A 24,335-nucleotide genomic window follows, 5' to 3' on the forward strand; every position below is an offset into this window, starting at 1 on the left:
CTTTATAGACCTTCACATGCCTCCTGTAAGGCCTCATGCACCAATTCATGTTGTTACTCCTATAACCAGAGAAAGTGAAATATTCCTTGATATTAAAAAAGACACAAGACACTAATATAACAACACAATCTTATCAGAACACTTTGCTATACTCCTTCAGTGTGGCTGCAGTGCTGGTTGTAGCCTGAGTGGAAGTAGAGAGAACGCACATTTTATGGCTCATGAAAGTGTTGAACAAAGTGTTGACAATGCTGAATAACAACTTAAACATGAACTCACTCATAAAAAACAGCAGCTCTTTGCTGTATTCATTGAGTCTCTATGGTTCTAACATTTTAGAAATCTCACAGTATTGACTTTGCTGTATGTTCGAGGCTTTTTTTTTACTGTCTATGGCTCGAGGAAACTGTGCAGACATGGTGATCTGAGCTATCTGATTGGCCTGCGGTAGGCCTATAAGTGCACTTGATTTGCTCTCTGGGCCTGCCGGGTAGGCAGAGTTCTACTTCAGACACAGGAAATTGTTCAAAAAGGAAATACTTTGCCTTCCCGGCGCTAGGGCTGCTGAATCAAGTGCACCTACCACCAACAGCACAACCACCCCCAAAAAATAGGCTTTATCATTGTTTTTGTTTTTTTAAACAGAAATGTTTGGTGATCGACTAGGAATTCCTTGGAGATCGACCAGTCGATCGCCCGGGTTGATGACCACCGCTCTACAAATACATCATATTTCCAGAGTTGGCTCTCTGCTCATTTTTAATTGATGATACATTTAATGAGCACCTCCAACACAGTGAATGGGAAAATGGATTCAAAAAGAACTCCCTCTGCTGGTGATTTACTGAATATGCAATTGTAAAGGACTGCTGTGATTGGTTAATTACCTATAACGTCAATAATGCCATATCTTGAAAAGTACCAGGTAGCCCACTCTGGAAATGTGATGTATTTGAAGAATATAATGTTCCAACATTATTTCTAAAAAATAAATAAAAAAATAGTACTTTTTTAGATATTACAATTTTGTTTTGTTTAATAATAAATGAATGTGATTTTTAAAAAACATTTCATCAAGACACTGCATATGTTAGAGCACACTATGAGGAGTATAATGACAACAAGATGTCTGTATCATAATATGTCTGCATCATAGGGTCTTTTTAGAACTATACATGCTATGTATAGGTCTACAAAGAGCATAAAATGGACACTTTCATAATATTCTAAAACATTGTTTTGGATACAAATGTAAAAAGCGTTTCAAACATCCTTCCTCCCAATGACGTTTCTATGTGAGACTTGCCAGAACAATCTGAGATACCAACAATATTTTCGGGCTACCCGATAGCATAGTTCAGGCCCCATAACTTACCCTGTCAAATTCAGTGCCTTCGAATCACTGCCTCTCTACAGTATCCCCAGACAAAAGAGTCCAAATACCACCATTCTATTCAGCAACATGGTGACACTGCGCTGTTGACCACTGTACCTAACTCGTAACAAATCACTAGTGACAGGACATATTGTTTGGAAGCAGAACCTCTCAGTCTGGGATTTCTCTGGTCGCCGGAGCAACCGCGCACTGTGAGATCACATTCTGAGCTGGTAGAACGGGTCTGCATTCTAAACGCCACAGGCCAGGAATATCAAGTTACTATTGTAAAACTTTATTTCAATGTAACACTGGGTAAATGGTATATGTAAGTAGGCTTTCATGTCAAGTCACTCTGACCTATTTATACATTTAGAAAATGTGCGCAAATAAATAATCACTTGAAACTTTCCAACACTTTATTCAAGCCATAACCAAATCATTTCTGATACGCTAGCTCAGTGGTTCTCAACTCCGAGCCTGGAGACCCGAGTACTGCTGGTTTTAATTATATCACTCAAATCAGGGACTGATTTAGAGCTGGGACACCAGATGAATCCAATGAACTATCAGGTGAACGCAATTAACTACAAGGTAGAATAGAATACCTGTAGCATACTGTATGAGTTTTATACAGCACCATCTTTCGGTTACACTCGGGAACTTTCAGGGGGGAAACATGTTTCTGTAAAGATGAAGGATAAGCGGCGCAGGCGCACACGCTCAGCAAAGCAGAGCCAGACCCAGACCGTGCTCGTCTATTGGTGGTCACCTATCTGGGGTTCAAAGACCACACAAGTGTGATATGAGCAACATTGTATCCGAAGTTCAAAGTCCCGTTATTTCACGCAGGGAACATGGGTGACAAAAAGATACTGTGCATCGGGCTGGTATGTCTGGATATTATCAATGTGGTGGACAAATACCCGGAAGAGGACACTGACACCAGGTAAGTGATGTTTCATACTGAATGCACTCATCATCTCTGGTGCATTTACCGTTTCAATTACATAGCTACAGTCCTAAAAACACTCACACCCTTTTTATGATTACGGAGCGGAGCGAATAAAGCTCTGCGCCTGCGCAATACTCCGCTACTTAGCTCATTGCGATGCGGGATCCCTGGTACGTCCCTACCCCATTTGACGTTGACATTTAAAATGGTTACGGTAAGGGTTAGGGTTGGTTAAGGTTAGAGTAAGGGTAGGCGTAAATGTTATGGCTAGGGGCTGTGACAGATCCACTTGTAAACGAACTACACACTTCGCTGTACCACTAGCTTGCAAAAATCATAATGAAATGAGTTTTACGTTAACTTCGATCTCACGTTCTTCACGCCTAGACCTACTAAGATATATCCTACTTGCACTAGACTAGCCCGAAAAGAAACATGAAAGCCGTTGTTTCAATATTGCTACACTAGTCAGTAAATTCACAACAGCAAATGAATGACTTGAAGGAGGGCAGTCATGGTTACTACCAAAACAAGATATTACAGCTGTCTGTTATTCACCCATGCCTCTGCATGTGCGCACAGGTGTTTGTCTCAACGATGGCAGCGTGGTGGGAACGCGTCCAACTCGTGCACTGTGCTGTCACTCCTTGGCGCTCCCTGTGCGTTCATGGGGTCCCTAGCTCCTGGGCATGTTGCAGAGTAAGTAGCCTGTTGTCAATTTAAAGCAATAAGGCCCGAGGAGGTGTGGTATATGGCCAATATACCACGGCTAAGGGCTGTTCTTAAGCCCGACGCATCGCGGTGTGCCTGGACACAGCCCTTAGCCGTGGTATATTGGCCATATATCACAATTCCCCGAGGTGCCCTATTGCTATTATAAACTGGTTGCCAACGCAATTAGAGCAGTAAAAATAAACCCGTGGTATACGGTCTGATATACCATGGCTGTCAGCCAATCAGCATTCAGGGCTCAAACCACCCAGTTTATAAAGATTTTACATCTGACAAACTCATGGATTATTATAAAAAATAATAACATGTATTTTATTCTCTCATCTTAGGTCTACTTTTGGCGATTTATTTCATATGTTTTGGTATTATCAATTCTTACGTCTACTTTTGGGGATTTATTTAATATGTTTTGGTAGAATCAATTCTTAGGTCTACTTTTGGGGATTTATTTCATGTGTTTTGGTAGAATCAATTCTTAGGTCTACTTTTGGGGATTTATTTCATGTGTTTAGAATCACTTAAGACAGGCTGTTTTTTGTTTATTTCATGTCCTTTTGGTGTTACAAAGACATCTTCCAAATCTGCCATCATTTATTCCAGTTTTTCCTGAGGTGGTGGTGCTGTGATCGAGAACAGTTATGGATCTCAACAACAATAACTGTCTGTCTAGACGTCTCTCTTTCTTATACAGTGACTATATCCCACAGCTTCGTACTAGATGACTTTCAGAAGTACCAGATTGACATCTCTCTCCTATCAGAACACCCTCACAGCTCCTTCCCTACCTCTATGATCATAAGCAATGTGACCACGGGCACTCGCACCATCCTACACATGAACAGGTTTGTGTGTGTCTGTGTTTAGGTGTGTGTCTGTGTTTAGGTAGGTGTGTGTGTGTACGTTCAATTCAGATCCTCTCCCAAAATTCCTCACTCACACTCACTTGCTCACTTCTCCACTTGGGCTCTCCTGTGCTGCTATCCCTGTCTCTACCACTAGGTGGGAACCTGCCCCCACTAACCCCCTGCTCTACCCCATGTCCCAGGTATGCTTCTCAGAGGTCATAGGTTATGCCCTTGTCTCCCAGTCTGCAGCCAATGTTCCCCCCCCCCCGCTCCGTCCCTTCAGGCCAGAGGAAACACGTGTTATTATTATCATCATTATTTATTACAATAATGATGTCATGATATAACGACGATGTATGTAGTATCATTATCATTGGGTTCATTGAGGGTTGCGTGTTTGTGTGTGTCTGTCTCCCTGCTCTGTCAGCTTCATCGTGGGCGATTTCTCTCGCCGCGGGGTGGACATTTCGTCCGTTGCCTGGCAGCAGGAGGGGGAGACCCCATGTGCGTGTTGCGTGGTGTGTCCCCCCAGCGGCTCACGCACGGTCGTGCTCTCCGACACGTAAGACACGCACGTGGCGGACGATCCGGCGCTGGATCCTGTAATGCTGTGTTTGGGTCTAATACGGGATATGCTGCTCCACTGCAGTAGAATGGAGCCAGAATGGAGCCGGAATAGAGCCAGAATGGAGCGTCACACAACGCTGTAGCCAGATAACTGCCTCACAATATCAGCTCAAAGGGTGTTGTAAGATTGTCATTCTTAGTCAAACTTCTTGAGCCAAGTGAGTGAGTTAATCATTTGTCAGTGAGTTAATAATTAGTGAGTGAGATATTCATTACAGTATAGATGGATGTTACTCAGAAGCCAAGTCAGTTAAGGCCATGATACACTAGCAAATTTTTGTGGCAATATTGCCAATGTATCATCAGCTTTACAGTTTGTAGCAGTATGTCCTGTAAACGTAGGGTTAGGGGCGTGTCTGACTGCAGTGGCGCTGCGTGGGTTAATTCTGGGGATCATCTCTAATTCTACCAATTCGATCACTGCATGCTAAATGTCTTGTTACAATGTCATTTCATCCATTGGTAACACTATCATGCGATGTGATTTCCATAGAGAAGTAGTATTCTACCTTTTATTTCAACAAGGAACACAGACTGAGACCAAGGTCTCTTTTACAGCTGGGCCCTGCGTATACATGTTTACACATACAGTTTAGGTACAATGATTAAGAAACTACACAAGACAAACAAAACGATCACAGATAACAAAAAAATACAGCAGCAGATTGTTACATTTACACACAGGTTATTCCCCTAACAGCACAAGAACTTGCATTACCCGAAGCAGTTACAAGCAATACAAAAATAAAAATCCCCCAATAAATGTTTCAAATGGGCAAGGAGGACAAGAGTCTCAAGTTTAAGTTTAGTCTGCAGGCTATTCCATAAGCAAGGAGTGTAACAGGAAAAGGCAGCTATACCCAACTCTGTGGAAATCACATGGGCCTCAAGTGTAATCCATGTTGAGACCTGGTTTTAGGAATTCTAATTCTAATATTGATGAGTGATGATAAATAAGAAGGTAGTTTATTCAGAAGTGCTTTATAGACATGTTGACATGCATGTTCTCGTCTCATGTACAGCGAAGTCCAACCCACATTTTGATATAAAACACAGTGGTGAGTTCTGTAGCTAGCACCCGTAATAAACCTAAGTGTGCAATGATAAGTAGCACCCAGTGATTTAAGTGTTGATGCCGTAGCATGCATGTAAATAATATCCCCATAATCTATAACACATAAAAGTAGCTTGCACAATGTGTCTTCTATTTGTGGAGGACAAAAATGTCCTGTTTCTATAGAGGAAGACTTGCTTGATGTTTTGCGGTTTACAAAGTTCGTCAACATGCATTTTAAAAAGCAGTTTATCATCCAACCATATCACTAAGTATTTATATGCAGAGACCTGATTAATTCGAGAGCCATCTGAGCTCGTAAGTGCAAGTGTATTTTCAACCAACTTTTTGAACCTATTAAATATCACAAAATGTTGTTTTTTTCCCTTTGCATTTTAAAGAAGTTTCAACTGTAAAAAAGACCCTTGTAATATCTTAAAATCTGTCTCCAGCTGCGATAATGCTTGGTCAACCGTTGTAGCAATAGAGTACATGAGTGTCATCAGCATATAGATGAATTTTACACTTTTTTTTTACCTCATCACCGATATTGTTTATGTAGAGCGTGAACAGTAATGGACCAAGTATAGAACCTTGTGGGACCCCTTTAACCAACTCCAATGGCTCCGACTGGATGCCGTCAACTCTAACAGCCTGACTTCTATCCTTAGTCCTATTAACGACAGCTTACCCAAAGGTATTGCATGGTCTACAGTGTCAAAAGCTTTAGACAAAACTATGAACAATGCGGCACAGTACTTTCTATTATCTAGGGCATTAGTAATATCATTTACAACACTGTGTTTAGGTCTGAAGCCAGATTGATTGCTAGAAATAGTATTGTTAACAGTTAAAAATGATTGTATTTGCCTATTCAAGAATTACTCTAGAATTTTTGCCAAACAGGAGGGCTTAGAGATGGTCCGATAATTATCCAATTCACTACCATCACCTCCCTTGAGGAGTGGTAAAACAAAAGCTGTTTTCCAAGCTTTAGGAATCTTTCCTATGACTGTTTGATTGAAGCTGTGCGTCACTGCATTAGCAATAATAGGTGCCGCACACTTGAGTAAATATGGATCCAGATTGTCAGCGCCTAACGATTTCTTTGAATCTATAGCAGATAGTGCAGATAAGACCTCATCTTCTGTGACCTTTTGGAAATTAAAAACCGGCTTACTTTTTTCCACATCAGCTGGGGGCCGACAGGCTGAAACAATAGACCTGTCAGGATGATATTGGCAATTTTTTTCTTTCAAAAAGAAAACCAGCAGAAATAAAGTGCTTATTAAAAACATCACAAATTTAAGTTTGGTCACTGACGATCCTAGATTCCGATGTAATTTGCTTTGGCAGGGACGTCGAGGAGTTTCCTCGTTTAAGTGAGTTAACAGTTTTCCAGAATTTAGAGGGATCACCAGCAGACTCTGTCATAGCATCAAGAAAATACCTAGATTTTTCCTTTTTTATTCTTCCGGTCCATTTATTTCTCAATTGCCTAAAAAGCAGCCAATCAGCTAGTAGGGTGGGAGTATGAACGTTCCCTCGTTTCAAGATGAGTTTTCTGTCAAACTTGGTAGGGTGCATTTCTAGGGCTCTATGGTTTAACATGACAACCAATCGGATTTGAGATTGACACCCTCCTCCTCCCAGTTTTTGATTATGAACTCAGTAGCCTAATCTATTCTATATCTATTAAGCTGGCTTGATTTCCTATCCCAGCCTGGTCTCATAGACTAGACGTAACATATAAATGTAAATCCGGGGACACTCAAATTCATATGATATGTTACGTTTGGTATGTTTACGAAAGACAGAAGGCTACTTAAGGCAAAAACTAAAGTAGGGTGGTTGGATGAGCAGGCATATAAAGCAAATGTCTAGCAACCCAAAGGTTGCGTGTTAGAATTTCATCATGGACAAATGTAACATTTTTGCTAACTAGCTACTTTGCCGCTACTTTGTAACTACTTAGCTAAACCTTCCACTAATCTTAACCCTTTTAACATGACTCCTCAACCCTAACCCCTAGCCTAGGAAACATTAGCAACCTAGCTAATGTTAGCTACAACAAATTGGAATTCGTAACATATTATACATTTTGCAAATTCGTAGCATATTGTACAAATTGCAGTTCATAACATATCATACGAAATGGATAATGGACATCCACAAATTTATACATACCATACGAAACATATCATATCATTTTTATTTCACCATTATTTAATCTGGTAGGCCAGTTGAGAACAAGTTCTCATTTACAACTGTGACCTGGCATACTAATCATACTAATTATGTCCCGGAATAACATTTACTATGTTACGTCTACTCCTGAGTCCAGGTTGCCTATCCAATAAGGTTAATAATAATTTTGTTTACAAAAGGAAATCTTTGATTATCTCTTTCCCCCTCCACCCCCATTCTCTTCCCCCCTCTCTTATCCCCTCTCTTTCTCTCTCTTCCCCCTCTCTCCAACCCCTCTCCCTCTCTCCAACTCTCCCCTCTCCCTCTCTTCTCCCTCTCTCCAACTCTCCCCTCTCTCTTCCCCCCTCTCCCTCTCTTCCCCCTTCTCTTTCCCCTCTTCTCCCTCTCTTTCTCCCCCCCTCTCCCTCTCTTCCCCCTTCTCTTTCCCCTCTTCCCCCTCTCCCTCTCTTTCTCCCCCCCCCCTCTCTCTCTCAGAAACCTGCCTGATGTGTCAGCAGCAGACTTCTCTGAGGTAGATCTCAGTCAGTACAAATGGATCCACTGGGAGGTGAGCTCACAGAGGTTATAGAACAGTCTACTCTAGATTTAGGTTCAACTTTGACCTTATTGATCAAATCAAATGTCATTTGTCACATTCGCCAAATACAACATGTGTAGACCTTACAGTGAAATACTTGCTTACAAGACCTTAACCAACAATGCAGTTTTAAGAAAATAATAATGAATAAAATCACAATGAGGCTTTATACAGAGGGTACTGGTACCGAGTCGATGTGCGGGGGTACAGGTTAGTCGAGGTAATTTACACATGTAGGTTGGGGTAAAGTGACTATGAATAGATAATAAACAGCGAGTTGCAGCAGTGTAAAAACAAAGGGGTGGATCCATGTAAATAGTCCGGTGGCCATTTTATTAATTGTTCAGCAGTCTTATGGCTTGGAGGTAGAAGCTGTTAAGGAGCCTTTTGGTCCTAGACTTGGCATTCTGGTACCGCTTGCCGTGCGGTAGCAGAGATAACCGTCTATTACTTGGGTGACTGGAGTCTTTGACAATGTATTGGGCCTTCATCTGACACCGCCTAGTATATAGGTTCTGGAGGGCAGGAAGCTTGGCCCCCGTGATATACTGGGCTGCATGCACTACTCTCTGTAGCGCCTTATGCCGAGCAGTTGCCAGACCAGGTGGTGATGCAACCAGTCAGGATGCTCTTGATGGTGCAGCTGTATAACTTTTTTGAGGATCTGAGGACCCATGCCAAATCTTTTCAGTCTCCTGAGGGGGAAAAGGGCATTGTCGTGCCCTCTTCACAACTTTTTTGGTGTGTTTGGACCATGATAGTTTGTTGGTGATGTGGACACCAAGGAACTTGAAACTCTTGACCCGCTCTACTACAGCCCTAGTGATGTTAATGGGGGCGTGTTCAGCCCTCCTTTTCCTGTAGTCCACGATCATCTCCTTTGTTTTGCTCACGTTGTGGTTGTTGTCCTGGCACCACACTACCAGTTCTCTGACCTCTTCCCTATAGGCTGTCTCATCGTTGTCGGTGATCAAGCCTACCACTGTTGTGTCGTCAGCAAACTTAATGATGGTGTTGAAGTCGTGCTTGGCCACGCAATCGTGGGTGAACAGGGAGTACAGGAGGGGACTAAGCACGCTCCCCTGAGGGGCCCTCGTGTTGAGGATCAGCGTGGCAGATGTGTTGCTGCCTACCCTTACCACCTGGGGGTGGCCCGTCAGGAAGTCCAGGATCCAGTTGCAGAGGGAGGTGTTTAGTCCCAGGGTCCTTAGCTTAGTGATGAGCTTTGTGGGCACTACGGTGTTGAACGCTGAGCTGTTGTCAAGGAACAGCATTCTCATCTGTGGGTCTGTTGGTGGGTTATGCGAATTGGAGTGGGTCTAGGGTTTCCGGGATGATGCTGTTGTTAGCCATGACCAGCCTTTCAATGCACTTCATGGCTACTGATGTGTGTGCTACGGGGCGGTAGTCATTTGGCAGGTTACTTTCGCTTTCTTGGGAACAGGGACTATGGTGGTCTACTTAAAACATGTAGGTATTACAGACTTGGTCAGGGAGAGTTTAAAAATGTCAGTGAAGACTCTTGGCAGTTGGTCAGCGCATGCTCTGAGTACACGTCCTTGGTAATCCGTCTGGCCCTGCGGCTTTGTGAATGTTGACCTGTTTAAAGGTCTTGCTCACATCGGGTACGGAGTGCGTGATCACACAGTCATCCGGATACTCTACTCAGAGGCTAAAGGGGCAATCGATTGCTTGGACTTTGAAATCAATAATCAATGGCTATATATCATTAAAGAACATAACTTATATATGCCTCAAGCTTCGTTCAGCTGCGTAACCCCATAACCCAAAGTATAAGCTTGTTTTACGCCATTGTTTGTGAACAATGTAACTGTAAAACACATGGTTAAAACAATCATTTTAATGTCATGGATGATCAGTCCTTTTCACCCATAGCCCTGTCTCTGAATTTGTGAGTGGTTACATTTCTCCAGACCCATCCCTAAACTGTTTACCTAAAAAGGTGTCTTGGGTGTCCACTTTTGCTGTTATTTGAACTGTAGATTGCCCCTTTAACATTTATTTCATAGAGCTCTATATTTAATCACGATTCAACCATTTTTGTATCATGTACTGTTTATAACACTTAAAATACAAACATGTTATAAACATGACCAAGAGTGAAACATCCATGACAGGTTCTGGTCATGTTTGACACATGTTTGACACATGTTTGACACATGTTTGACACATGTTTGACACATGACAGGGCCGTAATGCTGAGGAGCAGGTGAAGATGATCCAGCAGGTGGAGCTGTCTAACAGCACGTTGCCACAGCAACACAGGATCACCGTATCCGTGGAGATAGAGAAGACCAGGGAGCCTCTGTACCAGCTCTTCCACTATGGTGATGTGGTACGACGCCCTCACTGATAGCATGAGTATCACCCATAACACTCTGGAACAATGCCCCCCGACAACATCTAGACAGACAATGCTCTTTAGGAATGTTGTATCAAAAACATGTTCAGCGTTCTCTACAGGTTTGGAGATAGATTTTGACACATTTTTATTATGAGAGTGTCTTGCGTCTTCAGGATGCCCAGTCCACATGGCCTTATAAGGATGCCCAGTCCACATGGCCTTATAAGGATGCCCAGTCCACATGGCCTTATAAGGATGCCAGGTCCACATGGCCTTATAAGGATGCCAGGTCCACATGGCCTTATAAGGATGCCCAGCCCACATGGCCTTATAAGACACGATTCATAGTTTGCATTTTAAAAGTGGAGTGGTTTCACTGAGGTACTATGTAAGCAATAACAGTGCATGCGTCATATGATTTATATAATATGTATAGAATGATAGTTTACTATTTATCCTGATTATGTCATTGCTGGCATTAAAGAGGGCATTACCAAACCTGGTCATAACACTGTCATACCTGACCTGAAACAACGTTTCCTCTCCAGGTGTTTGTCAGTAAGGATGTGGCCATGCACTTTGGCTTCCACTCTGCTGCCAGTGCTCTGAAGGGCCTCTACCACAGAGTGAAGAAAGGGTGAGTGGACACACAGATGAAGGAAGAGAGCGAGGGACATGCAGGTAGGTAGGTAGAGAGACAGATGGATGGAAAGATGGCTGGAAAGAGTGACTGACAGACAGACAGACGGATTGGGGAAAAAGAGGGCGAGGATGTGGGGGGGGATACAGTCTAAAACTTTATGCCACTGTTAACTCTTCATATTCTGATCCAGTTTTCCATTGTAGTCTCAACACCTGAAAGTAGGCTTCCTGTGTTCCAGGGCTGTCCTCATATGTGCCTGGGCAGAGAAAGGGGCCGATGCGATGGGTCCTGATGGCATAGTGGTCCACTCAGATGCCTTTCCACCGGAGGCCGTTGTGGACACGCTCGGAGCAGGCGATACTTTCAATGCTTCAGTGATCTACACCCTGTCAAATGGTGAGATTATATTAGTTTTTTTTTTACACATAGTCAAATGGTGAGATTATATTAGTTTTTTCTACACCCAGAATGCAAACAAACATCTATTGTCTCCCTCTCCCCTGGTAGGAGGAGGAGTACAGGAAGCTCTCACGTTCGGTTGCCAGGTGGCAGGCAGGAAGTGTGGTGTCCACGGATATGACGAAATAGTGACAAAGAAAGAGTGAAGAATAACGTGCACTGTAGATGGAGGGTTTTTGACATAACAGTATACTTTATTTAAAATTCTACAAACACAAACTTGGCAGTAGGTATAGGAACGTTTTGTCACGTCACAAAACTCAACACTCAGCAAAACAGCATTAGAGGTACTATTAGTTTTTACAGACACAGTTCAAGCCAAACCCCTGTGTTTTGGAGGTTAAAGTAATTATTTAGAAGTTTTATTCTCATCTTTCCCTATTGTTGTTTCCTCCCAACCATTGTTAGCTGTTTATTAAGCAATGTCCAGATTCTCCTGGCTAGCATTTTTTTAAATTCTAGCAATGCTAGCGGAAGTGGGTTGGATCAGTTAGCCACACATTCAAAGGCACAGGGCATAAAACCTAACTTATGGTGATTTTTAACAAAATGTTCTTGCAATAAAACAGAATAAATATAACATTTGTCGTTATCTGGCAACAAAGAGTCTTGTAAGTCTTTCTCAGGGGCCTTGGTTCTTTCTCAGGGGCCTTTGTTCTTTCTCAGGGGCCTTTGTTCTTTCTCAGGGGCCTTTGTTCTTTCTCAGGGGCCTTTGTTCTTTCTCAGGGGCCTTTGTTCTTTCTCAGGGGCCTTTGTTCTTTCTCAGGGGCCTTGGTTCTTTCTCAGGGGCCTTGGTTCTTTCTCAGGGGCCTTGGTTCTTTCTCAGGGGCCTTGGGCCTTTCTCATTGGGCCTTGGCCTTTCTCAGGGGCTTGATACTGTATATGCAATACCTCAGTTCATTCTGGATGTCATTGTTGCACAACAAACACTATCAGAATACTAAAACATACTTATGGACACATTACATTTACAGTAAAATACAATATGAAAATGATTACATTTTATAAACATTATCCTCCTATGGATTGAAATGAAACTGTAACAGTACAAATCAAACGATCTTCAAAACAACACTGATGATAATTACAATATTTATATAATCTCCATAGTCATGTGACAGTGGGCTTAAAAGTAGTGTGTGTTTAGAACTGATTGGCACTGCTGGGGTCACACTGTAACAGGCGGACTATTGACGGGTCACTCTTGGCACCTTTGATGAATTCCTCCAGGGACAGCCTACCTGCAATAATAAGCCACGGGATTGGATGAGGAACTTCGTTATTCATCAAAGGTTAAAGTAAGAGCTAATGGGTGGAGGCAGAGAAAGGGTTGCATCCCAGTAGTCTAAAGTGGCTCCCTCTCATACACTGATTTCCCTCTTCTGCACTGCTGGGGTGGCAGCGTAGCCTAGTGGTTAGAGCGTTGGACTAGAAACCAAAAGGTTGCAAGTTTGAATCCCGAGCTGACAAGGTACAAATCTGTAGTTCTGCCCCTGAACAGGCAGTTAACCCACTGTTCCTAGGCCGTCATTGAAAATAAGAATTTGTTCTTAACTGACTTGCCTAGTTAAGTAAAGGTTAAAAAAACTATTTTTTTTTAACTACTGCAGACAACTGGACTATTGTGTGGCTCAGTTCAAAGCTATCACTTAGCCTGTGTGGCTCAGTTCAAAGCTATCACTTAGCCTGTGGGGAAAGAGAAGGGGGATACCTAGTCAGTTGTACAACTGAATGCATCTTCTGCATTTAACCCAACCCCTCTGATTCAGAGAGGTACAGGGGGGTTGCCATAATCAACATCCACATCTTTGGCACCCAGGGAACAGTGGGTTCTGCTCAGGGGCAGAACGACAGATTTTTTTACCTTGTCAGCTCAGGGATTTGATCCAGCAACACTTTCAGTTACGGGCCCAACGCTCTAACCACTATGCTACCTGTGTGGCTCAGTTGGATGCTATCACTTAGCCTGTGTGGCTCAGTTGGATGCTATCACTTAGCCTGTGTGGCTCAGTTGGATGCTATCACTTAGCCTGTGTGGCTCAGTTGGAAGGTCATGGGTTCAATTCCCTCAGGGATCACACATACTCAAACTCCAGTCCAATGACTATCAACCCAACATGGCTGTTACGCCAAGAGATCCGAACCCTTTGACAGGGTCGCTAGATGTTGGGTTAAGGTCGCTATTGTCAGAGTCCATGTTTCTTATGCCTTCACATAAAGATAGAGGGCGCCACTTATCCACTTTTAGACTATTGAGATTCACCTAATAAAGCAGGCCATTAAATTATGTGCAGAAACACTTGTGGTTTTGATTCTCTCTTTCAATCATTGCTATCAAACTGTTGAACTATCAGACTATCAAACTGTTGAACTATCAGACTATCAAACTGTTGAACTATCAGACTATCAAACTGTTGAACTATCAGACTATCAAACTGTTGAACTATCAGACTATCAAACTGTTGAACTATCAAGCTACCAAACTATCAAATTATCAAACTTTCAGACTATCAAGCTATCAAGCTATCAAATGATCGAACTATCAAACTATCAAATTATCAGGGAGAAAATAAAACCAGCAGTAAGTTTTTTTTAATCCTAACCCCTTTATGGGCCGGTAGTTGAATAGCCCTACAGAAGAAACCCCTTAATAGTGACGGCCTGCACTAAAAAGTCCTGGGTTGGATATGTCCCAAATGGCTCCCTATTCCCCATTATAGTCTGAAATGGCTCCCTATTACCCATATAGTCCCAAATGGCTCCCTATTCCCCAATAGTCCCAAATGGCTCCCTATTCCCCAATAGTCCCAAATGGCTCCCTATTCCCCATTATAGTCTGAAATGGCTCCCTATTACCCATTATAGTCCCAAATGGCTCCCTATTCCCCATATAGTCCCAAATGGCTCCCTATTCCCCAATAGTCCCAAATGGCTCCCTATTACCCATATAGTCCCAAATGGCTCCCTATTCCCTATATAGTCCCAAATGGCTCCCTATTCCCCATATAGTCCCAAATGGCACTCTATTCCCTGTATTTGTGGAATATGGTGCCATTTGGGACGAATCCCGTGCAGGGTTCCTCACCATCATTGTTTGAGTCCATCTGTCTGAAGATCTTGTCTGTCCTCTTCTCAGGTGTGGACTCGTCTTCTGGCATCTTCATGACAGAGGACACCATTTTGTAGATGGCCTAGGGAGATGGCACATAGATGAATAGAGAGAGGACCATAGGAGTAGAGAGTTAAAGCTATAATCCTTAATTGAAACAATAACAATGCAGCCACCCCGCCTCTGTTTTGTTAAAAAGCTGAGGAATGTATACATATAACCCCTAAAATTCATAGAGCTACGGATGCCAGGACTGACCGAAAACTATAGTTTTAACCATGTTTTATAAGCTATACAGTGTTTGTTTACATTTATATCGTTTACAAACATTGTAGTAAAACAAGATTCTATTTTGGGTTCTGATGGGGTACGACAGTTGAACTAAGCTCATGAGTAGGAGCCGTGGTTTATAATGCGCTTTTTGAGGCACTGTGCTTTTACCGGTATTTCTAGCATTATCCACTACTGTTGCTGCAGGCAGAAGATTCTAGGAAATGTTCTGTAACTGACACAAGCTTTGTCCAATCAATCCACGTCTGGTTGTGCCTGTGTATTTGGTGGGGGGATTGCCTAAACCGGGCGAGGCGTAGCTCTGCTAATCTTAATTAAAAAATATATATATATATTTCACAGGGAACACTATTTGTAGATCAGTAATCCTACAGTCGTGGCCAAAAGTTTTGAGAATGACACAAATATTAATTTCCACAAAGTTTGCTGCTTCAGTGTTTTTAGCTATTTTTGTCAGATGTCATTATGGAATACTGAAGTATAATTACAAGCATTTCATAAGTGTCAAAGGCATTTATTGACCATTACATGAAGTTGATGTAAAGAGTCAATATTTGCAGTGTTGACCCTTCTTTTTCAAGACCTCTGGCATGCTGTCAATTAACTTCTGGGCCTCATCCTGACTGATGGCAGCCCATTCTTGCATAATCATGGCTTGGAGTTTGTCAGAATTTGTGGGGTTTTGTTTGTCCACCCGCCTCTTGAGGATTGACCACAAGTTCTCAATGGGATTAAGGTCTGGGGAGTTTCCTGGCCATGGACCCAAAATATCGATGTTTTGTTCCCCGAGCCAGTTAGTTATCACTTTTGCCTTATGACAAGGTGCTCCATCATGCTGGAAAAGGCATTGTTCTTCACCAAACTGTTCTTGGATGGTTGGGAGAAGTTGCTCTCGGAGGATGTGTTGGTACCATTCTTTATTCATGGCTGTGTTCTTAGGCAAAATTGTGAGGGAGCCCACTCCCTTGGCTGAGAAGCAACCCCACACATGAATGGTCTCAGGATGCTTTACTGTTGGCATGACACAGGACTGATGGTAGCGCTCACCTTGACTTCTCCGGACAAGCTTTTTTCCGGATGCCCCAAACAATCGGAAAGGGGATTCATCAGAGAAAATGACTGTACCCCAGTCCTCAGCAGTCCAATCCCTGTACCTTTTGCAGAATATCAGTCTGTCCCTGATGTTTTTCCTGGAGAGAAGTGGCTTCTTTGCTGCCCATCTTGACACCAGGCCATCCTCCAAAAGTCTTCACCTCACTGTGCGAGCTCTGTACTGGTGGTGCCCCGATCCCGCAGCTGAATCAACTTTAGGAGACGGCCCTGGCGCTTGCTGGACTTTTTTGGGCGCCCTGAAGCCTTCTTCACAACAATTGAACCGCTCTCCTTGAAGTTCTTGATGATCCGATAAATGGTTGATTTAGGTGCAATCTTACTGGCAGCAATATCTTTGCCTGTGAAGCCCTTTTTGTGCAAAGCAATGATGACGGCATGTGTTTCCTTGCAGGTAACCATGGTTGACAGAGGAAGAACAATGATTCCAAGCACCACCCTCCTTTTCAAGCTTCCAGTCTGTTATTCGAACTCAATCAGCATGACAGAGTGATCTCCATCCTTGTCCTCGTCAACACTCACACCTGTGTTAACGAGAGAATCACTGATATTATGTCCGCTGGTCCTTTTGTGTCAGGGCTGAAATTCAGTGGAAATGTTTTTGGGGGATTCAGTTCATTTGCATGGAAAAGAGGGACTTTGCAATTAATTGCAATTCATTTGATCACTCTTCATAACATTCTGCCATCATACAAACTGAGGCAGCAGACTTTGTGAAAATTAATATTTGTATCATTCTCAAAACGTTTGGCCACGACTGTACAGTACAGCTCACGTTGCTGATCCTCTCCAACAGGCTCAGAAGTTGTAGTAAAAAATGTGGGTCAGTTAAAGGTAAAATCCACAAAATAACTATTTTGGTATTTGTTTCATCAGTCCTCTATTGACTCAGTCCCAAACTGTTTTACATGTCAGCGATCAAGTTGTCAAGATATAGAACTTTCAAAATACAGAAAGTTTCACAGTATGATGCATTTTGCTTCATATGACCTCTTGATGTTGGCTTAACCTTTTATTGTGGTGGGCTAAATCAGGATCACACAGTGTTTCTTGGTAGTCTTAAAACAAATCTACTTTGAAACAAATGTATACACCTCACACACATGGTTATGGGCTTAAAAAAAGAACACACCTGTACCATTACACATAAAGAGTTTAAATATATTACCTTTTGAGTTTGCATCCCAATATTACACTTTTTACACATCACAGAAGACTGAAATATAACAAAACTGTTTGACATTGAAACACCGGATTTTCGGTGGGTAATTTAAAACAAATGTTTATTAATTATGAAAAAAAACAATAGCATATCACCCACGAGGCCACTAGAATACAGGAAATGGATCTTCCTTCAGGAGAGCGTGTCCCCACGCTGACTATACCAACTCCCTCACGTGTACACGCCTCTTGGATGGCCTCGAGGGCGCCATCCGACTTCTGAAACCAATGTAGTGAATTCTGGGGGAAGCCCCGACTGGGACTCAAACCCTGATCCAGTGTCTGTCAAGCCAACACCTTAACAGTTACACTAAGAGGTTCGTAGTAGCTACAGTTCATTCGGAAAGTATTCAGACCCCACTTGGTGTTTGTCAAAGGCACCTAAAGGACTCTCAGACCATGAGAAACAACATTCTCTGGTCTGATGGAACCAAGATTGAACTATGCAAGGAAACTTGCCACCATCCCTATGGTGAAGCATGGTGGTGGAAGCATCATGCTGTGGGGATGTTTTTCAGGATAGTCATGATCGGGGGAAAGATGAACGGAGCAAAGTACAGAGAGATCCTTGATGAAAACCTGCTTCAGAGTGCTCAGGACCTCAGACTGGGGCGAAGGTTCATCTTCCAACAGGACAATGACCCTAAGCACACAGCCAAGACAACACAGGAGTGGCTTCGGGACAAGTCTGTGAATGTCCTTGAATTGCCCAGCCAGAGCCTGGATTTGAAACCGATCGAACATCTCTGGAGAGACCTGAAAATAGCTATCCAGCTACACTCATCATCCAACCTGACAGAGCTTGAGAGGATCTGCAGAGAAGAACGGGAGGAACTCCCCAAATACAGGTGTGCCAAGCATACTCAAGAAGACTCGAGGCTGTAATCGCTGTCAAAGGTGCTTCAGCAAGGTACTGAGTAAAGGGTCTGAATACTAATGTAAATGTGATATTTGCATTTTTTAAATTTTATACATTAGAAAAAATGTCTAAAAACCTGTTTTTGCTTTGTCATTATGGGGTATTGTGTGTGGATTGATGAAGGGTAAAAAAAATGATTTAATCAATTTTCGATAAAGGCTGTAACATAACAAAATGTGGAAAAGATGAGGTCTGAGTACTTTCCGAATGCACTGTAATTCCAAAAATGTATGTAGCAACTGCAGATTCTAGCTTCAAGGTGGATAAATGAGGGATACACTGATTAGCACTGTCTTCTTACTATGTGATAGATGCTGTGTTTTGACGCTTCAGTCTATTAGCTTCCACAAACTTTACTCATTTCTATAATCCATTGGTCCATTGATTTTATAACGAATTTTAAATTAGTATTTACAATGACGGCCTACCCCAGACCAAACCCGGACGACGCTGGGCCAATTGTGCGCCGCCCTATGGGACTCCCAATCACGACCGGATGTTACAATACACCGGTGGAAGATAGGGGATTGAGACTGACCTGTACGATCTCCAGCATCTCCGCACGGCTGATGTAGCCGTTCCCATCCAGGTCGTACATGCTGAAGGCCCACTTGAGCTTCTGCTCCAGCTTGCCTCGTGATGTTACGCTCAGCGCGATGATGAACTCCCTGAAGTCTATCGTCCCGTCTGCGTTGGTGTCGAACGTGCGGAAGACGTGCTCGGAAAATTTGGAGGCGTCCCCGTACGGGAAGAAGTTGGCATAGATCTTCTTGAACTCATCCACAGTCAGGTGGCCCGTGGGGCAGTCTTTTAGGAAGCCTCTGTACCACTCCTGGAGCTCGTGGTCAGTGAACTCTGTGTTCTCACGCAGGTCATTCAACACCTCCGGCCGTAGCTTGCTGTTCTGTTTGCCCATGGCTGAGGCAGCCCCTCCTCTCGCCCAGTTGGTGTTTCTCTCCCTCCTTCAAGATGAGTCTTTTGACGTTTTCTTGTTTTCTTTCACAGTCTTGTGTTTTCCTCCACTCTGCAACTGACTCCTTTTTCCTGGAGGGGAATAGGCAGGGGGGTTGATGGAAGATAGCCTATAGAGAGGACAGACAGAGAGAACCTGGTAATAGGGGTATGTACACTAGGTATATTTTTTTATCCTTAAGAAGGCTAGGATCCAGTTTGTTTAGAAAGAACCCAAGACAACATCTGGCCAACTCTGAGGTTGCATCTGCATGACAACATCTGGCCAACTCTGCAGGAATGAATTATAATGTCATACATGTCTAATTGATCAACAGCCCTGCCAAAAGCCATTACTCATTCTAGTTCTCAATCAATGAAAACCAAACAGAAAAACTGCAGTCTTCAATAATGGTATAATCTGAAATGAGTCGATTTATATCTTGAAAACTTCACTGCACATACTGCACACTTTTTGGGGGATTGTATTAACAACGGACTAATGTTTTTTTTTTTTTACAAATATAGTTTTGAGTGAACTATCCCTTTAACATAGTTTACTCATTCTCAAATGAAACAAACAAGAGGGTACTAAGGCAACGAGCAGCTCAAAATATGAAACTCCAGCTGTCCGTAATGAAATTTTTTAGATAAATCGCTTTATGCATCTGATGGAAAACCTACAATATATAAATTAGCTGGTAAATCCTGACTAATTTGCCAATTAATTTGTCTATTAGGAGATGAAAACTTAACATGCAGCGCATATTCATTAGCCATCATTATTGACCTTAAAGAAAAATGTATACATCATCAGAATGTTTTACAATTATGTCTAAATGGTTTTTCAAATACATGTGTGATTTTCCATTGTCGTGAGTTTAGCTATGCACACTGAGTGTATTAGTCGTGTGTATGCCTTCATTTTTGAGTGTCTGATAATCAATTAATAAATATAGACTGCATTACGATTAATAAGAAACAACTACCATCTGCTAGAAAACAAACGCTAGTTTCAGATGAAATACAGGAGGATGGAAGGTACCATAGAGGACATGATGAACTACAGGAGGATGGAAGGTACCATAGAGGACATGATGAACTACAGGAGGATGGAAGGTACCATAGAGGACATGATGAACTACAGGAGGATGGAAGGTACCATAGAGGACATGATGAACTACAGGAGGATGGAAGGTACCATAGAGGACATGATGAACTACAGGAGGATGGAAGGTATCATAGAGGACATGATGAACTACAGGAGGATGGAAGGTACCATAGAGGACATGATGAACTACAGGAGGATGGAAGGTACCATAGAGGACATGATGAACTACAGGAGGATGGAAGGTACCATAGAGGACATGATGAACTACAGGAGGATGGAAGGTATCATAGAGGACATGATGAACTACAGGAGGATGGAAGGTACAGTACCATAGAGGACATGATGAACTACAGGAGGATGGAAGGTACCATAGAGGACATGATGAACTACAGGAGGATGGAAGGTACAGTACCATAGAGGACATGATGAACTACAGGAGGATGGAAGGTACCATAGAGGACATGATGAACTACAGGAGGATGGAAGGTACCATAGAGGACATGATGAACTACAGGAGGATGGAAGGTACCATAGAGGACATGATGAACTACAGGAGGATGGAAGGTACCATAGAGGACATGATGAACTACAGGAGGATGGAAGGTACCATAGAGGACATGATGAACTACAGGAGGATGGAAGGTACAGTACCATAGAGGACATGATGAACTACAGGAGGATGGAAGGTACCATAGAGGACATGATGAACTACAGGAGGATGGAAGGTACCATAGAGGACATGATGAACTACAGGAGGATGGAAGGTACCATAGAGGACATGATGAACTACAGGAGGATGGAAGGTACCATAGAGGACATGATGAACTACAGGAGGATGGAAGGTACAGTACCATAGAGGACATGATGAACTACAGGAGGATGGAAGGTACAGTACCATAGAGGACATGATGAACTACAGGAGGATGGAAGGTACCATAGAGGACATGATGAACTACAGGAGGATGGAAGGTACCATAGAGGACATGATGAACTACAGGAGGATGGAAGGTACCATAGAGGACATGATGAACTACAGGAGGATGGAAGGTACAGTACCATAGAGGACATGATGAACTACAGGAGGATGGAAGGTACAGTACCATAGAGGACATGATGAACTACAGGAGGATGGAAGGTACAGTACCATAGAGGACATGATGAACTACAGGAGGATGGAAGGTACCATAGAGGACATGATGAACTACAGGAGGATGGAAGGTACCATAGAGGACATGATGAACTACAGGAGGATGGAAGGTACAGTACCATAGAGGACCTGATGAACTACAGGAGGATGGAAGGTACCATAGAGGACATGATGAACTACAGGAGGATGGAAGGTATCATAGAGGACATGATGAAGTACAGGAGGATGGAAGGTACCATAGAGGACATGATGAACTACAGGAGGATGGAAGGTACCATAGAGGACATGATGAACTACAGGAGGATGGAAGGTACCATAGAGGACATGATGAACTACAGGAGGATGGAAGGTACCATAGAGGACATGATGAACTACAGGAGGATGGAAGGTACCATAGAGGACATGATGAAATACAGGAGGATGGAAGGTACCATAGAGGACATGATGAAATACAGGAGGATGGAAGGTACCATAGAGGACATGATGAAATACAGGAGGATGGAAGGTACCATAGAGGACATGATGAACTACAGGAGGATGGAAGGTACTATAGAGGACATGATGAACTACAGGAGGATGGAAGGTACCATAGAGGACATGATGAACTACAGGAGGATGGAAGGTTCCATAGAGGACATGATGAACTACAGGAGGATGGAAGGTACCATAGAGGACATGATGATCTACAGGAGGATGGAAGGTACCATAGAGGACATGATGAACTACAGGAAGATGGAAGGTACCATAGAGGACATGATGATCTACAGGAGGATGGAAGGTACCATAGAGGACATGATGAACTACAGGAGGATGGAAGGTACCATAGAGGACATGATGAACTACAGGAGGATGGAAGGTACAGTACCATAGAGGACATGATGAACTACAGGAGGATGGAAGGTACAGTACCATAGAGGACATGATGAACTACAGGAGGATGGAAGGTACAGTACCATAGAGGACATGATGAACTACAGGAGGATGGAAGGTACAGTACCATAGAGGACATGATGAACTACAGGAGGATGGAAGGTACAGTACCATAGAGGACATGATGAACTACAGGAGGATGGAAGGTACTATAGAGGACATGATGAACTACAGGAGGATGGAAGGTACTATAGAGGACATGATGAACTACAGGAGGATGGAAGGTACTATAGAGGACATGATGAACTACAGGAGGATGGAAGGTACAGTACCATAGAGGACATGATGAAGTACAGGAGGATGGAAGGTACAGTACCATAGAGGACATGATGAACTACAGGAGGATGGAAGGTACCATAGAGGACATGATGAAGTACAGGAGGATGGAAGGTACAGTACCATAGAGGACATGATGAACTACAGGAGGATGGAAGGTACAGTACCATAGAGGACATGATGAACTGCAGGAGGATGGAAGGTACAGTACCATAGAGGACATGATGAACTACAGGAGGATGGAAGGTACAGTACCATAGAGGACTGGATGAACTACAGGAGGATGGAAGGTACTATAGAGGACATGATGAACTACAGGAGGATGGAAGGTACTATAGAGGACATGATGAACTACAGGAGGATGGAAGGTACTATAGAGGACATGATGAACTACAGGAGGATGGAAGGTACAGTACCATAGAGGACATGATGAACTACAGGAGGATGGAAGGTACCATAGAGGACATGATGAAGTACAGGAGGATGGAAGGTACAGTACCATAGAGGACATGATGAACTGCAGGAGGATGGAAGGTACCATAGAGGACATGATGAACTACAGGAGGATGGAAGGTACAGTACCATAGAGGACATGATGAACTACAGGAGGATGGAAGGTACAGTACCATAGAGGACATGATGAACTACAGGAGGATGGAAGGTACCATAGAGGACATGATGAACTACAGGAGGATGGAAGGTACCATAGAGGACATGATGAACTACAGGAGGATGGAAGGTACCATAGAGGACATGATGAACTACAGGAGGATGGAAGGTACCATAGAGGACATGATGAACTACAGGAGGATGGAAGGTACCATAGAGGACATGATGAACTACAGGAGGATGGAAGGTACAGTACCATAGAGGACATGATGAAATACAGGAGGATGGAAGGTACAGTACCATAGAGGACATGATGAACTACAGGAGGATGGAAGGTACAGTACCATAGAGGACATGATGAACTACAGGAGGATGGAAGGTACAGTACCATAGAGGACATGATGAACTACAGGAGGATGGAAGGTACCATAGAGGACATGATGAACTACAGGAGGATGGAAGGTACCATAGAGGACATGATGAACTACAGGAGGATGGAAGGTACAGTACCATAGAGGACATGATGAACTACAGGAGGATGGAAGGTACCATAGAGGACATGATGAACTACAGGAGGATGGAAGGTACCATAGAGGACATGATGAACTACAGGAGGATGGAAGGTACCATAGAGGACATGATGAACTACAGGAGGATGGAAGGTACCATAGAGGACATGATGAACTACAGGAGGATGGAAGGTACCATAGAGGACATGATGAACTACAGGAGGATGGAAGGTACAGTACCATAGAGGACATGATGAACTACAGGAGGATGGAAGGTACCATAGAGGACATGATGAACTACAGGAGGATGGA

The 24,335-nt window shown here is 43.1% G+C and overlaps 2 protein-coding genes across 5 annotated transcripts in view; one reads left to right on the plus strand and one right to left on the minus strand.

Annotated features, from left to right (window-relative positions):
* Positions 1 to 2,191: 2,191 nt before the first annotated feature.
* khk (ketohexokinase) lies at positions 2,192 to 12,440 on the plus strand. 4 transcript variants are annotated; one of them, XM_039009243.1, is made up of 9 exons: positions 2,192 to 2,324; positions 2,913 to 3,029; positions 3,770 to 3,904; positions 4,335 to 4,469; positions 8,271 to 8,343; positions 10,583 to 10,729; positions 11,287 to 11,375; positions 11,620 to 11,777; positions 11,889 to 12,440. In XM_039009243.1, the coding sequence occupies exons 1-9, from the start codon at positions 2,233 to 2,235 to the stop codon at positions 11,984 to 11,986; spliced, it is 1,044 nt and encodes a 347-aa protein (XP_038865171.1). In that variant the 5' UTR covers positions 2,192 to 2,232; the 3' UTR covers positions 11,987 to 12,440. The 4 variants fall into 4 exon arrangements, with proteins under 4 accessions (XP_038865171.1, XP_038865173.1, XP_038865175.1 ...); XM_039009245.1 differs by lacking the exon at positions 4,335 to 4,469; XM_039009244.1 differs by lacking the exon at positions 3,770 to 3,904 and having other exon boundaries at positions 2,194 to 2,324.
* The window catches only part of LOC120060144 (hippocalcin-like protein 1), a 39,910-nt gene continuing 27,586 nt past the window's right edge, over positions 12,012 to 24,335 (minus strand). Inside the window, exons 2-4 of the mRNA XM_039009248.1 lie at positions 19,029 to 19,572; positions 14,926 to 15,031; positions 12,012 to 13,081 (exon numbers count right to left, since the gene is read on the minus strand). Coding sequence (XP_038865176.1) covers positions 12,984 to 13,081; positions 14,926 to 15,031; positions 19,029 to 19,406 — 582 coding nt within the window. The 5' untranslated portion in view covers positions 19,407 to 19,572 and the 3' untranslated portion in view covers positions 12,012 to 12,983. The remainder of the gene's footprint in view (positions 13,082 to 14,925; positions 15,032 to 19,028; positions 19,573 to 24,335) is intronic.

The sequence above is a fragment of the Salvelinus namaycush genome, chromosome 15 (genome assembly GCF_016432855.1).
Source record: "Salvelinus namaycush isolate Seneca chromosome 15, SaNama_1.0, whole genome shotgun sequence".
In the NCBI taxonomy this organism is placed as follows: domain Eukaryota; kingdom Metazoa; phylum Chordata; class Actinopteri; order Salmoniformes; family Salmonidae; genus Salvelinus; species Salvelinus namaycush.